Source organism: Odontomachus brunneus, unplaced genomic scaffold (assembly GCF_010583005.1).
Source record: "Odontomachus brunneus isolate Ranch 3 - 2012 unplaced genomic scaffold, Obru_v1 Obru_scaffold_021, whole genome shotgun sequence".
Lineage (NCBI taxonomy): Eukaryota > Metazoa > Arthropoda > Insecta > Hymenoptera > Formicidae > Odontomachus > Odontomachus brunneus.
This window is the reverse complement of record NW_022639471.1, coordinates 358,659-376,368: the sequence shown is the minus strand read 5'-3', so window position 1 is coordinate 376,368 and position 17,710 is coordinate 358,659. Positions and strand designations below refer to the sequence as shown.

Below are 17,710 nucleotides of genomic sequence, written 5' to 3'. Positions count from 1 at the left end.
AACATACTTGCATTCTTTTGTTTTTTTTTGCTGTAGTAAATTAATTGTGCGTCAACATATAAAACATCAATCAATATATTAATACAAATAAAAAGATGGACCCACTTGATATAGAATGCCGTACGTAAAGATACCAAACAGTATAAATACTTGAAGTCGAGCATATTTCGGTTGCTGGTACGGCCACAAGCCAACTAAGAGCAGTAAGATTCGATTCAGTTTGAAATATCGCGCCTCATAGGAGATCATGTTTCCGCGGAGAACGAAATGCATCTGATTGCAAAAACGCCATCGGAACACATTCCCTCCTTGCAACCAGTCATTTCAGTAATTTGCTTTTCTTTACCTTAATTTGTTTCTATTCTATCCTAAACTCTACTACAAATTGCCTAATTTTACTTAAATGTAAAGTAAGGTGGTGCGAAATTGTTGTGAGTTCGGAACACTCGCGATTCTTACTACCTCGTACGGAAATGGGTAGGTAAACGGACGATCGATTTGAGACCGTACGAAATTCAACGGATGTTTATTTCCCACAGACTAACACATGTGTAATAACATGTCGATCGAAGTACGCGCAAGCGTAGTCGTTCTTTCTTGACACCGCAGTTTCCCATTCTTCATTCGAGCTTATGCAACCGTATGATGACTTTGAACTTTGAAAACTATATAAGTTGTCCCGTTACATGTGAGTCGAAGTGTTAGTTATAACATTAGTATCTGTGAAGTATAAAGTACTGTAACTCTCTTGTGATATTGAGCTTCCGGTAGAGTATCAAAGTGTGCTTGTAGACTTTGCGTTCGTGCAAAGTAAGTATTTGCAAACATATTACATAGTATTCGTCTATCGTATGTGCTGTGATATGCCAATTTGCTACAGATGAAAATATTCTACAAATCTTGATCAGATTTATTCTACGGATTAATGCTTACAGCTACGGTAAACCGTCTATTGCTGTTGACATTATCAAACGGCAGTTGTTGGTATGTGTTCGATTTATTACAATATTTAATTACTGATAAGCAAGAATGTTTTACTTTCTTTTTTTATTTTTATACCATTCGACAATAAATCTGAACTTCCTGAGTATTTTGAATACACAATACTAGAGTAAGACATCGACGTACTTATTAACTACAATAAGAAACATCTTTGTTTATATATTTTTATTTAAATTATATTATTTTGAATATTTAATTAAACTTTTTTTCCATAGTAAAACATTCTAAGGATGTTGAAAACAATCCATCGGTATTCAAAATAAAAGTTTCTTTACCTCTTTGCAGTAGCAGTATTATTAATTTTTGTATATGTAGCTGTGTTACATACCATCGAATGTTATACATATAAAGAAATGATATCTGGCTTTGAAAACCAAATAAACTCTTAGAGTGCGAGATAGCTCTACTAAAAAACGCTCTGTATGATTAGAATCTAGAATTTTGTCAAACGATTCATTCGGTTACAGGTAATATCAGATAATACATAATCAAATTTGTATTTTTAATTTGCCAAAAGGATAAATACAAAGCTAAAAATAATATAGTAAATAACTCATAGTAAATGCATATTTTTTGCATATTTTCTAAAGTATGTCATCTTGAGTATATTATGATTTAACTTGATATTTTTTATCGTGGCAAAACTTTTTAAAGATGCTGAAAACAATTTATCAATATATAAATGGAAATTTTTGTTACCCCTCTGTAGCAGCAGTATTATTAATTTCTGTATAGATAGACGTGTCTCATACCATGGAACATTATATCTGCAAGTAAAAATAATCACTGTTGAAAAATAAATTATTGAGTTTGTGCGTTTGTATTCAAAATAATTAATTGTGTTATATTGGAAAGCGTCTTACGCGGTGAAAAATATACTGTTATAGTGATCTGTAACTATTTGTCTGACGTAGTTTGACAAGAACGTGTATATAATAATTACGTTTAGATATATTATTTGCAATGTGTCGTTATCATTGTTTCCAAATGACATAATCTGAAACACTAAGAGAATATAATTAATATAAATTTAACACACATTTCAGAATTAACCCTAATTTTACGTAGAAAGAAGCTATATTGTTACAAATTAACAACACATAAAAAGAAAATAAAAAAAAATAATTATTATTCTCGTACACACACGCACACAATATAGGCACACACACACACACACACATACAAAATCTCGTTTTGAAAATTATTTTAGAACTTTAATGACAAAATCGTGAGTACACTTCGTAGTCAGAAATGCCGTAAACTGCAAGCAGTAAATTAATTGAAAAATTTATATATCAAAAACATCATTCGTTTATTTTATTTTATTTTTTTTTTGTTACTATATTTAATACCTCGTACATTAATATGATTGAAAAGATTAATATATCTGAAATACACTGCAGCTCATGAAAATTCCAGAGACCAAAATTATCTGAAGTCGAACGAATTTCGATTGTCGGTAAAATCATAAACCGATTGCAAGTAAGAAATCCCGATTATATCTGAAATATCGAGTCTCGTTGCAGGTCATGTCTCCGGGAATACAGAGACGCGTTTGATTCCGGAAGTGTAAGCAAAGTTCTACTCATCCTTCTTTCTAATTCTCCCTACATCCAAAAATTATACCATTGAAAATTATTCTTTTCTAACTTAAAATCGATCGTAAATTGTGGAATTTACCATAAACGTAGTATAGATTAACTCAAAATGTAAACGTGAGAACGAAATACTTGCGGTTATATATTGTAGTATTTAATAAAATTTATAGAGGAAAATAGGATTACAAATAGACAATGGATTTAACGCCATAAAAATTCACCGTTTCAAGATTTATTTCCTATAGAGTGACACATGTATGATAACTTGTTGGTCGAGATACGCGCAAGTTTAGTTGCTCTCCCCCACTCTCAGCACTCGGTACCTCCGTTTCATTTTGGTTCGCGCACTCGTACGGTATGTTTGGTCTCTGAAAGCGACAACCACACATGCCGACGTGTCAGCTGCAAAATAATAATTGGTAGAGTATGAAGTACAGTAAACTTTTGCATGGTGTTTGCGACGGTGTCTAATATGTATTCACAAGCTTTTTGTTGTAGCATCATATTGAAGACATAAATGTCAACAATTTTATATACTTGAAATATTTTATACAGTTACCTATATATATTATTATATCGTATGCCGTAAGCTGTGTTATTTGTAATAAAAAGCTTTCTAACGAATCTAATCTAACGAGTCTCCTTGCTTCTACGATGTTAAGGACCAATTATGTCAAAGGTCAGTGATACTCTATACAAAGAATTAAATAATCGTGAATTTCCGGCTGACACCTTGTAAATGATGAATTGACTGAAGAATAAGATAAACCATGATAATAAATAATTATTTAAGCTTTTACTTACAACTACTTACGCCAGTAACTACTTTAGTCTTTACTTTTTAAACTTTAATCTTTTACTTTGATCTTACTTCTCTTTTCTATTTTCTGCTATTATTTAAATCTTAATCCCGTTGCTGCATAGAATACATAACAGTAAAGTAAGACATCGACGCACTCGACAACTGAAATAAGTCAACTTCGTTTATGTATATTTACTTAAAATATGCCATCTTATAAATATAATAAGATGCCTGATTTTTGTTACCGTAGCAAAACATTCTAAAGATGCTGAAAACAATCTACCAATATTCAAGGTGAAATTTTTGTTACTCCTTTGTAGTAGCAGCACTATCAGTCTCTGTATAGATAAGGGCGTCATATACCATTGAACATTGTATCTAAAGAGAAGTATATTTGTCTTTGAAAAATTAAATTATTTTTGCGTGTGTTCGTTTTACTTCAAAACAATTCATTGTAAGCATCGTGTCAAAAAGTGTCTTACGCGTTGAAAAATATATTGTTGTAGTGATCCGTGACTTGTTGTCCGATATAATTTGATAAAAACATATACAAAATAATGGTTTCCATACATGTTATATGTATTAACAATTCCCTAATATTTTCTCCAAACGATATAACCTGCAAAAGCTAGAAGAAAACTAGAATCATAACATGATTGAAATAAGTCTCACATACCTCTATTTCAAAATCAACCACCTATTAATAATTTTATATATTATGTTATTTTGTAAAAAGGAGTTATATACAACAAAGTAGAATAGAAGGGCAAAAATTATACTATGCACATATATATATTATATGCTTTGATATTAATAATTTTCTTGAAATTTACGTGATTTCTAAAATTTGATTCGTTAAGTATTTTCGACAGATACAGTAACTTGCCTTCCTAGATAGAACAAAAAATCAATAACATGAGTAAAGAATTCACTTTCCAATGATGATTCGATTATTTTCTGATTTTGATGTTACTTTGATGTCATCGTAATTTTCTATTTTGATTATGTTATTACAAATTGTTCTAAAATATTGAAATTTTATTACACAAAACTATATTTAGAAGGGTAAGAAAACTCACGCGATAAATATTGAGGCTCAACGAAGTTACGCCAAATACTATCATGAGGAAGAACGTTCCCTCAAATTTGGTTATTAGAAACTTGCAGTACCTAAAGCAATGAAAGTCATTATGTTATACATTGTACACGTATGTTTGAATGTATACCAACTCTATAGCTTTGCGATGAATGTCCACGGCATAAATAATCCCTTTAGAAATGATAATTTCTCTTTTCGGATTGATATTTGTTTGATTTTCCTGATCAATACTTATCGCTTGCTGGATACGATAACTATAAATAATTTTTGTGCTATAAACATTATATATAGACACTTTTACCTTATCCAACATCACTAAAGATGACTAACGGCAATTTTACTTCCAAATTAAGTTTATATAAGGTAAAAATACCAATGTCTGGGCACTAATAATCCTAGTACTCAACTTTGGACATTTTAATGTTTTGTTATTGTCTTAAAATACAAAAATTTAAATTCTTAATATAGAAATAGAAAGGAGAGGAAGAAAATATATATTATATTCTACGTTGAATATAATATAAATATTAAAAAATTAAATATTCGTTGTATTTAATACTCGAATGTTTAAATATTCGTATTGAAAATCGAAAACAATAAAAATACTCATAGTTAGTATCAATGTCATTAGTGTCCAAATATTATAGTACTTTTACCTTGCATTGCTACGTTTATTGTCTTACCAAGCGATACTAAACATTCCGCAGCTATATTGGAGATATCCTATGAGCATACTACCGGTTGCTACCGTTACGATCAGCTCTATATAAATGAGTATATTCGTGTGCAAAATTAAACATATATCTTTTTTTCGATTGGCAAAATCAGTTATTAACATCGATGCACGATGTGATTGAGACTCGTTCACAAGCAAAGAAACATCAACATTCTGTCCCAAAATCGACTCGGCGGTAATAATAAATATCCAGATCATCGCAAACGCTAAGCATTTAAAGAGACATGTAATGAACGTATGAACATGTAATATTAATTTTATTGTATAAACTTTATAATAAATTTTTTGTAACGCGCGTGCGCGTTCGAATGAGAGCGATGGCTCTTATAGGCCATTAATTTTATTTGTTAATTCTTATGATTATATATTTTGCTACTATTTACGTAGAAACATGACATACTATTATAAACATATTAGTCATTCGGTTTTGCTCACGACTGTAGCTTACGTTGAGAGAAAAATTATATTAAAATCGTCAAATATTTCCTTGATAGGTGTTATTAACATTTTTACTTAAATCTACATTCTCTTTATTTAAATCAAATATTGTTTAAATAAATAAACAATACTTAACAATTAATAAGCTAATTTAAATAAACAATATTTAGGTTTAAATAAAGAGAATGTAGATTTAAGTAAATATATTAATGGCACCTGTCAAGAAGATATTTGTTGATTTTAATATAATTTTTTCTCAGTGTATTTCATTTTGTAGCCTGTGATAAAAGTCAACAAATGATATCTTACATGTAAGGACAATTGTATAACGTTGCATAATGCGCCCGTAACTTTCTATAATAGCGATTTCATTGTCATCTTTTAGTTCGTTACATATATACTTCAGATAGTCCAATAACCATCTCACCTGCCATGTCATAAATTCTTATACAACACTCTTAAGACTTAAGACGTCTTCGAGACATGCGTGGTGTGTGGTAATTCATAATGTTTTCGTACGCTTATAATAATGATATGTATACATAGATATTTATATATAACATGATTTACATATAGGTAAATAGAGATAGATAAGATTATAAATAGATTATAAATAGAGATTTACACGTAGAATATTGCAAGAAATGAAGTTATACGGAAAATTAGGAAATAGCAATTAGAATAATACTTGAAGAATTTGGATACGAGAAAACAAATATGCACTTTACTATGCAATATAGCTTGGCGACTTCGTTATATATTAAAACACATGAAAGCGCAACTTACAGTTTTCATGTTGATCCAAAACGAAATATATTGAATTCCGCCGATAATATGGCACAGTGCAAGAGAGAAAATGTTAACCATAAAATTAAATGTCAACTTTTCAGACACAAGAATTCGAAGCTGCAAATAATAAATTTATTAAAAGTTGATAAGTAACAAATATTTCACCAATTACAATGTTATATTAACAGAAGTATCAGACGGTTACACTTAAAGCTATGCTAAAAATATGCATAGATTACGAAATTTGATTGAAGAAAAATAATTTCGCACGAAGAAAACACTAAAGATGGCCGTAACAAAATATTAATGTTATTGTTTGCACATACATACAAGATGGTTGTAGCAAATATAGTACTTTGTAAGTGATACGTTAGTTTTCTTTGCTGTCTGTTTGAGCAGTACTCTCATTGCTGTTTAACATAACCAAATTCTACAGATATTTCAACCATAGTATTCGTTCTGCAAACCACAACAAAGAGATAGCAATATTCTTCCGGTTCGAAACAGTTATACATGAGAATATACTAACTGAGCATTACGTATCACAAGAACTATGGTTGCGAGAACTATATAGATGGGCATATAACAACAGCAACTTTTGTTGCAATATCTATTTAATTTGAAAGTACATAAATTTTCTCCCTAATTATAGAATGTGTGTGTAACAATCATAGCAGTTTTCTCCGTGCGTCAAAATTTAATTTCATGTTTTGATATTCAAACATTTGCAATTAAATAAGCATTGGATTAACATATTGCATGTACTTTCATTTCTGTTGCTGTAGTAAAATAATTGCGCGTTAACATATAAAACATAATCAATATATTAATACAAATAAAAAGATGGACTCACTTGATATTGAGTGCTATACATAAAGATACCAAATAGTATAAAAACTTGAAATCGAGCATTTTTCGGTTGCTGGTACGGCCACAAGCCAATTGAGAGCAGTAAGATTCGATTCAGTTTGAAATATCGCGCCTCATAAGAGATCATGTTTCCGCGGAGAACGAAATGCATCTGATTGCAAAAACGCCATCGAAACACATTCCCTCCTTGTAATCAGTCATCACTAATTTGCTTTTCTCTACCTTAATCTATCTCTACTCTATCCTAAACTCTACTACAAATTGCCTAATTTTACTTAAATGGAAAGTAAGGTGGTGCGAAATTGTCGTGAGTTCAGAACACTCGCGATTCTTACCACCTCGTACGGAAATGGGTAGGTAAACGGACGATCGATTTGAGACCGTACGAAATTCAACGGATGTTTATTTCCCACAGACTAACACATGTGTAATAACTCGTCGATCGAAGTACGCGCAAGCGTAGTCGTTCTTTCTTGACACCGTAGTTTCCCATTCTTCATTCGAGCTTATGCAACCGTACGATGACTTTGAACTTTGATAACTATATAAGTTGTCCCGTTACATGTGAGTCGAAGTGTTAGTTATAACATTAGTATCTGTGAAGTATAAAGTACTGTAACTCTCTTGTGATATTGAGCTTCCCGTAGAGTATCGAAGTGTGCTTGTAGACTTTGCGTTCGTGCAAAGTAAGTATTTATAAACATATTACATAGTAATCGTCTATCGTATGTGCTGTGATGTGCCAATTCGCTACAGATGAAAATATTCTACAAGTTGATCAGATGCATTCTACGGATTAATGCTTACAGCTACGGTAAACCGTCTATTGCTGTTGACATTATCAAACGGCAGTTGTTGGTATGTGTTCGATTTAATACAATAATTAACTACTGGTGAGCAAGAATATTTTACTTTCTTTTTTTATTTTTGTACCATTTGACAATAAATCTTAACCTCCTGAGTGTATTGAATACACAATAGTAAAGTAAGACATCGACGTACTTATTAACTACAATAAGAAACATCTTTGTTTATATATTTTTATTTAAAATATATTATTTTGAATATTTAATCAAACTTTTTTACTATAGTAAAACATTCTAAGGATGTTGCGAATAATCCATCGGTATTCAAAATAAAAGTTTCGTTACTCCTTTGCAGTAGCAGTATTATTAATTTCTGTATATGTAGCGGTGTCACGTACCATCGAACATTATAATTATTTAACCAGAGAATAAAAGACATGTCTGGTTAAATAACCAGACATGTTTGGTTAGGCTACCAAAAATCTTGTTAACTTAAACAGAATTCGGGTTACTTCAATCGGAATTTCTGGATCGTTCATATTCGACCAGATATTTGGTTAATTCAACCAAATCTTTTTTTTCTGTGCGGTATTTAAAATAAAAGATTTGTTACCGCTTTGCAGTAGCAGTATTATTACTTTTTGTATGTGTAGCGGTGTCACATATCGTCGAATGTTACACCTATAAAGAAATGATGTCTGGCTTTGAAAACCAAATAAACTCTTGGAGTGCGAGATAGCACAACTAAAAAACACTCAGTATGTTTAGAATCTAGAATTTTATCAAACGATTCGTTCGGTGACTGGTGGTATTAGATAAAACATAATCAAATTAGTATTTTCAATTTGTCAAAAAGAATAAATACAAAGCTAAAAATAATATAGTAAGTAGCTCATCATATTTATTATAATGTTCAGTTTAACCTTCGCAAAACTAACGTTTCCGGTACAACCATACAGACTATTATGTTTGAGTCAGTTTGGAACGTAACCACGTGCTGAAACAGGTAGGCAAATAGGCGATCAATATAACACGCTACGAAATTCTCCCTCAATGGACATTTATTTCCCATAAAATAACACGTTTGTTATAACGCGTCGATCGAAACACGCGCAAGTGTAGTCGTTGTTTTTCACTTCGTAGTACTTTGCTCTTCTCATTCTAGTTTGTGCATCCGTATGATGTGTTTGTATATTAAAAACGAATTGAATTGTATACTCTCTCTCACATATGTCAACATGCTAATTAGAAAATTATTTCTACGACTGCTGCAGCTTGTATGAGCATGTGAATAAATTATCCGGTAGCATCGAAGGATACTCACAAATTTCGCGTTCGTGCATCACAACAAAAGCACAAATATCTGTAAACAAAATTATCAATTTTATAGTGATATATCATAAGGAATGTCACTGATCTCTGAAAGTAAAAGTAGTTTTGTAATAAACGTATTAGATTCAACGATATCAAGTATAATCTATTGTTTAATTTCCGTCCGTCTGTAATTATTGTTATTGACATCATTAGAAATTCTGCTATTCGTATTCCTTTAATTCATTGTAGAATATAACATGCAAAGCAAGAAGTGAAAAAGCATTTATTATTTATAGTCAAATATACAATCAAACATTTTAATATCGTCCCTTTCAACCTTATTTCTAAGTAAACTAAATATGATAAATGTTATTTCTTTTGTATTTTATCTTTAAATAAGATAATGGTTAACCCTATGTAGTTCCCTTATAGAAATATCATACTAAGAATCATTGATAATTATTTATTTTCAGTATTAAAAATACTGGATAATAAGTAATTATCAATGATTCTTAGGGCCGGTTTTTCCAATCTCTTGCTAAGCTAACTAACAGTTAACTCATACGTCTGTCTTTGTTTCTCCTTTAAATTAGGTAGAAACAGACATAAGATTTAACTGTTAGTTAGCTTAGCAAGAAGTTGGATAAACCGACCCTTAGTATGATATTTCTATAAGGGTTATTGCCGGTATAACCTGAAATATATAAATGTTAAATATTGCAAAGCTTTTTTAAGGTTATTCAAAAACGCATGATACAACAACAATAACAAATACGTTAATAAAGTTAATAAACTTAGATGTTGAGGTTTGCGACAGTTAAATAATTTAAAGCTTCATTTTAATATTCTAATTACTCAATCACCTACGAATTACTTACCTTATATAATAATTAATTGCAAAAAAATTGAACATATTTGCTGTTTCTTTCTACCGTTTATATACTCTTCAATTATAAATCTTATCACTTAAATCTTAATTACATGATAAGATCTTGATATAATCACGTAAATCTTAATTATGGTCTTGCACAGAATATATTAAGGTAAAGTAAGACATCGATGCACTTGTCAACTAGAATAAAAAACGATCTTTTTCACATGTTTTCTGTTTAATGTATGTCGTCTTGAGTATATTATGATTTAACTTATTGGTAACTTGATATTCTTGTACCGTAGCAAAAGAGTTTAAGGATGATGCAAACAATTTACCAATATATAAATGGAAATTTTTGTTACCCCTCTGTAGCAATAGTATTATTAATTTCTGTATAGATAGGGGTGTCTCATACCATGGAACGTTATATCTGCAAGTAAAAATAGTCATTTTTGAAAAATAAGTTATTATTGAGTTTGTGCGTTTGTATTCAAAATAATTAATTGTGTTATATTGGAAAGCGTCTTACGCGGTGAAAAATATACTGTTATAGTGATCTGTAACTATTTGTCCAACGTAGTTTGAGACGAACATGTATATAATAATGATATTTAGATACATTATTTGCAATAATGTGTCGTTATCATTGTTTCCAAGCGATACAATCTGAAAAATCTAGAAGAATATAATTAATATAAATTTAATACACATATCTCAGAATCAACCCTTATTTTACGTAGAAAGGAGTTATATTGCTACAAATTAACAGCAGAGTAAAAGAAAATAAAAAAAAAATTATTATTGTCGTACACACACACACACACAAAATCTTGTTTTGAAAATTATTTTGGAACTTATGATCTCTCTCTCTCTCTCTCTGTATGTGTGTGCGCGCGCGTATGTGTAGAGAGAGAGAGAGAAAGAAAGAGAAAGAGAGAGAGAGAGTGAGTGAGTGAGTGAGAGAGTGAGAGAGATATATCTCATAAGTATCTTTATATATATATATATAACTTTTTAAAATTTAAATCAAGTATTTCGTTAAATGCAGTGCAATACAATGCTTTAACTTATTTTACAAATTCTTTTGAAATAGTTACAAATTCTTTTGAAATAGTAAAATATTATTTGAATTATACAAAACTATATTTAAAAGAATGAGAAAACTCACACGATAAAGATTGAAACTTAAGGAAGTCACTCCAAATATTATCAAAAGAAAGAACATCCCCTCAAATGCAGTTATTAGAAATGTGGAATATCTAAAGTAATAAAAGTTGTTATTACAGTATGTATCGTACACTTATGTTCGAATATGTACCAACTCGATAGCTTTACGATGAATATCCACAGCATAAATTATCGCCTTGTAAATTAAAACTACGTTTCTTGAGCTAAGATTAATTACGTCCATGGGTTTTATCGCTTGCTCGATACGATAACTACAAATAATTATTATGCTGAATCATATATGTAATTATATGTACATTTATTTATACAAATATACTATAAACATGACAAAAGAGAGTATGGTTATCTTCTTAATTACAGTTCCATGCGTTTATAATCAACATATATCATATGTATAATTTTTAAATTATTTTATTACCTGGCGACGGTAAACATTCCGCAAACGTATTGGAAGCACCCGATAAATGTCGCGCCAGTTCCTAGTATCACGATTGCAAATATGAAGAAGACTACATTTGCATGCAGTAATATTGAACAAATATACTTTTTACTCTTGGTAAAAAATTCAGTTAGAATCTGTATCGTACAGTATGGTCGATATTCATTAATGAGCAGAGAAGTGTCACGATTGTTCTGCCATATTGACTGGATAAGAAACATAAGTCCGTAACTTAAATAAGTCACTAAGGACATTTAAAAACAGTAACATAAACAGCTTTGCTCGACTTTTCCTATCGACATATTAAATAATTCAGACTTCTAAACGCTAAAACACTCAATTTCCCTTTGGATTGTTCTTAAGAAGAGTAAAGGCAGTCGATTATTTACATACAACGTTATAAAATTCAATTTTTCTGTTTGTTATATTTCTGTAAATTTACAGAAACGTGACAAAATAATAAAATCTGCGCGAAATAACAAAATCTTTACTCAAAATTGGGATTAAAATTTTTTTCACTACTCTAATTTGCTTTACTTTGCATTTAATAAAAATCAACAAATATCAACTTACATGTGACTATGGTCGTGAAACGTTTTGCATTGTATCCGTAACTTTGCATAATAGCAATCTCATTCTCATCTTTTAGATTGTTACATATATGCTGCAGATAATCCAACGCACGTCTTACCTGTCATGTTAACTTTCACTTTAAAATATATCTCCTTCTGTATTGATTGTTGTGTAGAAGTTTACTTAGAAAGATGATAAGATATATTTATACGTCTTTTAATAATAAAAGAAGAATTCTTTTACTATTAAAAATAAAAAGGAACCTTATTCTCATTACATTTATTTGGAGAATAAGAATCGAAACAATAGTGGGACAAGTTTTACGCGAAGATGTGTTTATTACATCTCAGCATATATTACATCTAACTTAGAATTGTCAGTTTGTTGTTACGACAAATATAATACAAAAGTATAGCTTACAGTACTCATTCTGATCCAAAATGAAACGTATATAACCACAGTTGAAGTAATGCATAATATGGGGGAAAGAATTTTAACGAGTATGTTAAAAGTGCACTCTGAAGTCGCAAACGTTGTAAGCTACAAGCAATAAGTTTATTAAAAACGATCAACAAACATTTTCTTATTTAATCAAGCAAGTTGTAAGATTAAGCGAAATTCACCTTTAAACGCATAATACAGTTTTACAATAGGTTTATAACTGCAATAAAAAGTGGCATGCACTTTTTTAGTCAACACGAGTTTTTTTTGTAAAGATGTTTATCGCAAATTTTATCAATATCCAGTAAACACCCAGTAAACAGAGTAATATTATGTCAATATTATAATTTGTCATTTAGCAATGTAAATGTAATATAAAACATGTTGTGTGCACATAACAATTACATATTGTTAACTGAGAAATTATAATATTCATGTAATGTTACTGTTAATTTATTGAATATCTTAAAGCAATCATTCACATACCTGAACTATAATATAACTTATAAATATGCCAGGAATCAGGATTATTTGAGGTTGAGCGCGTTTCAATCGTTGATAGGGCCATAAACCTATAACGAGTAGTAAGATCCGGTTGAGCCCGAAATGCTGAGTTACGATGCAGATCATGTCTCAGCGAACATTGAAATGCGTATGACGGCGAAAATGTGCTTGAGGTATAGCCCATCCCCTCTTTGTGTGCGACCAGTCAATAATTTATTTTTCTCTTCTACCTTGACTCTAACTAAAATTGCTCAATTTAGCTTAAATAAAAGCGGCGCGAAATTTTATCGTGAGATCGGAGCACTCGCTGTTCACCATTTCATGCTGAAATTGGGAGGCAAATAGACGATCAATTTGGCACCCTACGGAAATTTGACGAATGTTTATTTCCCGTGGAATAATAGTTATATGATACATTGTCAGTAGAAGTACACGCAAGCGTAGTCGTTGTTTCTTGACACCGCACTTTCTCGCATTTTATTCGAGTTTGCGCATCCGTACGACACGTTTGGTTGTTCAGAGAAATATCAGTCGATCGATTAATACATATCTATACGTCAATCACAAAGTTATCCCTAGCAAAGTACAAAGCATTGCAGGTTGTAAGTTAGAGCATTCAGTGACACCTGTTACACGCTCGTGAGTTTGACACACTCAAATCACATTTAAAACATATGAAATATATTTTTTAGTATTCGCTTATTGTAGACAACGTTACAGAAATTAGAGGAGAATAAAGGAAAATATTATGCCTCTGATAACGCTAGACAACGAAAGTGAAATTCAACGCTATTTACACTTACCATGTATGTTCCAATATGCCGCGAAACGACAGATCTTTGCATCAGTGTTGTATAGAATAAAGCACGGTGAAATAAGACAGGGAGGTGCTTATCAACTGCATAAAAAAGATTTCACCTTTTGTACTAGATCTTTCAAGCCAATCAGACTAATGTTACAGAATAATGTTTACAAATAATTGTTTCAGCAGAAAGGTAATAATGTTGATAAAGCATTACACGTGCCGAGAAATTTTCTATTTTTAAAGTATGCTGGGCATACAAAATAGAAATATTAACATAATAAAATGTAATATAACATTATATATATGTAATAAAAGAATATTATAAAATAATGTCCTAAAAAATGTCAATATAATAAAATGTCGTATAATAATATACGAAATAAAAATATCAATATAATAAATAAAAATATCGGATTTAAAATATCAATAAAAAATATAATTGGAAGACAGAATATCAGTACGATAATAGAAGAGGACTAATGTATATCTTGTATATTAAAGACTAAAAATTCCTCGACACTTGCAATACTTCTGATGAACATTATTATCTTTCAGCAAAATTTGCAACCATCATTCTGCGTGACTCTTATTACCTTGAGAAATTTATCATTGATTAAATATCTGTAGAATTTTAAGTAATACTTCATTTTGTATATACTGAAATTGATAGATTACTTACCGTGGAGGAACTTCCTAAACATGCCACGAAAAATCCACCAAACTTGATATTTAAAGCTGTTGTGCCTTTTTGCAACAGAAACAATATCATTTTCTGTATATATAAAGGAGTTCTATACCACCGGGTGTTGTATCTACGAAAAGAGATGTAATTGGACAGAAATTAAATGGATGGACAAATAATCGTTCGACATAAGTATATTCGTTTTTTAAGTTATAATTAATTGCAGACGCTTCGTCGATCGAACCGCACATATGTGATTGTAGAACTATAATATGATTATTTCCTTACACGTTTACGAACATTTCATTATTGTGATCTAAAATTTCCTGCATAAAATAACTGATTACGAATATGTATATGAAAATGACGCATACAATTACGGAGTGTATCATCAGCTCCTCGATATTGGCATCAAACGATATAATCTGAAAAATCTAAGACACCATAATTTCAATACATTCATCTGTATATATTTTGTACATTTACTTTATATCATAGAGTTATATTGTGAAAAGAAAGAAAAATAAATGAAAAGATACACAAATGATGTCAAATCTATTTTTTTATATGAAAATTAGACAATACGAATTAATGCGAAATTACCTTATTGATTTTGAATACATTAGTTTTAAATTGATTCCATTAATTGGGAATTTCTTTTTATTTACAGATTTTTTGGATTTGAGTATTTTATAAGAGATTATGACGTGTAACATGTTCAAAGTAAAGTATATCCTTAAAGACAGGAAAAAACTTACCCGAAAAAGATTGAGACTTAAGGAAATCACACTGATAATTATTATACACAAAATCGAATCTTCCAACTTAAAACAAATATATTTGGTGATCCTTAAAAAAGAAAAAAACAGCACTACATATACATTATGCATATATTGCTTAGTAAATATCGCGAGTAAATACCAACGTCAAAGCTTTGCGATGAATGTCCACAGCGTAAATTATTTTATTATAGACTATAATTTCGTTCTTCACATCAATACTTTGTGGAGTATAAATTTCTATTGCCCGCTCGATACGATAACTGTAAATAAGTCTTGTACAATATTCTGCACAGATTAATCCAAGACGAGTAAAACGATATTTTTCTTAAAATTTGGATAATAAAATATTATTTGCTTCATTTTTTCTCACCTGGCGATTGTAAACATTCCGCAGATATATTTAATACATACTACGATTAAAGTTCCAATCGCTAACACGACGAGCGATGCTACACAAATAAATACGTATATGTGCAGCGTAATTAAATGAGAATATTTTTCTTGATCAACAAAGTATTCAGTTTTAGTGTACATTAAGGGATTTGATCGAGAAATATTTATGAGAAAAAAAACGTTGAGAATATCTGGCAACCATGACTGCGTAAGACTCATAAATGCGCAGCATATAGCAATCACTATAAATAATAATATAAAAAAACACTTAAGTAAACAATTACTTTGAATTTCGCGAAGCAGAAAATCTGGTTAAACATTTTATATTTACTCGTCTTTTAATCACCGCCACTATTTTTTTACAGAAAACAATTGTAACATTTCAGTTTATTACTTTTAATTTTTTTCACTTGTAACAATAATCAAAATAATCAGCATTAAGTAAGAACATTCTTCTTTTTATATTTACTTTATAATATATACTTTTTACTATACTTTTATTTTATTCCGATAAAAATGTAGTAAAAATACACGTATAAAGCATAGACCTAATTTATCAATAATACATTTTACAATTTGCGAAATATTTAACAGTCTTACCTATAAAGCAAATCGTAAAACGTTTTGCGTAGTATCCATATTTTTCTATAATAACGATTTCATTCTCATCCTTCATCGTATTATAAATAAATTGAAATTCGTCCAATATATAGCGTATCTGTTAGCTCAATATTATTTTAGATAATTTTTGTTTAATTTAAAATAGAATTCACTTCATATATATAATAATTCAATGAAAATATGTGTTAATGTTTGTTTATATTAATACGATACATTAATTTACAGATAAAATTAAGCGATTAATTTCATTAAACTTACATTTTGGTTGTTAATACAAAACATGTTGTAAACAATCAAATATACAGAGCAAAATAATGTCAGTGATAGAATTTTGACGACTAGATCAAAAGTGCATTCTGTAGTCAAGAATGATGTAAACTAAAAACAATATATTTATGGAAATAAGTGACACTGAAGGGTCTATATCAATCTAATGTATTTTTTTAATTAAATGTAATTTTTCAATTAAATGTAATTTTTCATTGACGTTGGGGTGGATAATTAGCAAGTCACAAATATAGAAGTATTCTATATTTTTCCATGCATAATAATGTAACAAGAAATGTATATTTCTAATTATGTTTCTATATATCACAACTACTTAAAAATATCCATGACTATACAATGGATGTTAACTACATTTTTAGACATGATTAAAGAAATGCCGACATACCTGAAATATTATTGCACTTATTAAAAGACTATAATACAACATTATCTGAATATTAACGAGTTTTGATTGCTGATAAGGCCATAATCCAATCGCGAGCAAAAGTATTCGATTAATATTCCAAAACTTAGTCTGAAGGCTGATCATCTCTGTTTGAGCATCGAGACACGTCTAAGCGCGAGGGAACCGGCGAAGGTACACTCATCCCCTCTTTCTGTCAAAACTATTAAGTATTTTATGTGTGGTTTCCTCTTTCCAACAGAAATTCTATTGAGAATTACCTA

At 30.0% G+C, this 17,710-nt stretch overlaps 2 protein-coding genes across 2 annotated transcripts in view; both read right to left on the bottom strand.

Moving 5' to 3' along the window:
- Nucleotides 1-372, bottom strand: part of LOC116842122 — a 5,690-nt gene extending 5,318 nt beyond the window's left edge. Inside the window, exon 1 of the mRNA XM_032810867.1 lies at nucleotides 106-372. Coding sequence (XP_032666758.1) covers nucleotides 106-273 — 168 coding nt within the window. The 5' untranslated portion in view covers nucleotides 274-372. The remainder of the gene's footprint in view (nucleotides 1-105) is intronic.
- Nucleotides 373-3,218: 2,846 nt separating this feature from the next.
- On the bottom strand, nucleotides 3,219-17,573 carry LOC116842088. Its single transcript, XM_032810788.1, has 20 exons — nucleotides 17,430-17,573; nucleotides 17,015-17,134; nucleotides 16,736-16,853; nucleotides 16,113-16,377; nucleotides 15,886-16,002; nucleotides 15,719-15,809; nucleotides 15,249-15,394; nucleotides 14,958-15,090; nucleotides 14,319-14,371; nucleotides 11,647-11,767; nucleotides 7,318-7,485; nucleotides 6,462-6,581; nucleotides 5,985-6,102; nucleotides 5,185-5,443; nucleotides 4,633-4,755; nucleotides 4,482-4,572; nucleotides 3,885-4,030; nucleotides 3,648-3,780; nucleotides 3,405-3,564; nucleotides 3,219-3,291 (listed from the first exon to the last, which is right to left on the bottom strand). The coding sequence occupies exons 1-19, from the start codon at nucleotides 17,571-17,573 to the stop codon at nucleotides 3,505-3,507; spliced, it is 2,526 nt and encodes an 841-aa protein (XP_032666679.1). The 3' UTR covers nucleotides 3,219-3,291; nucleotides 3,405-3,504.
- Between the last annotated feature and the right edge of the window lie 137 nt (nucleotides 17,574-17,710).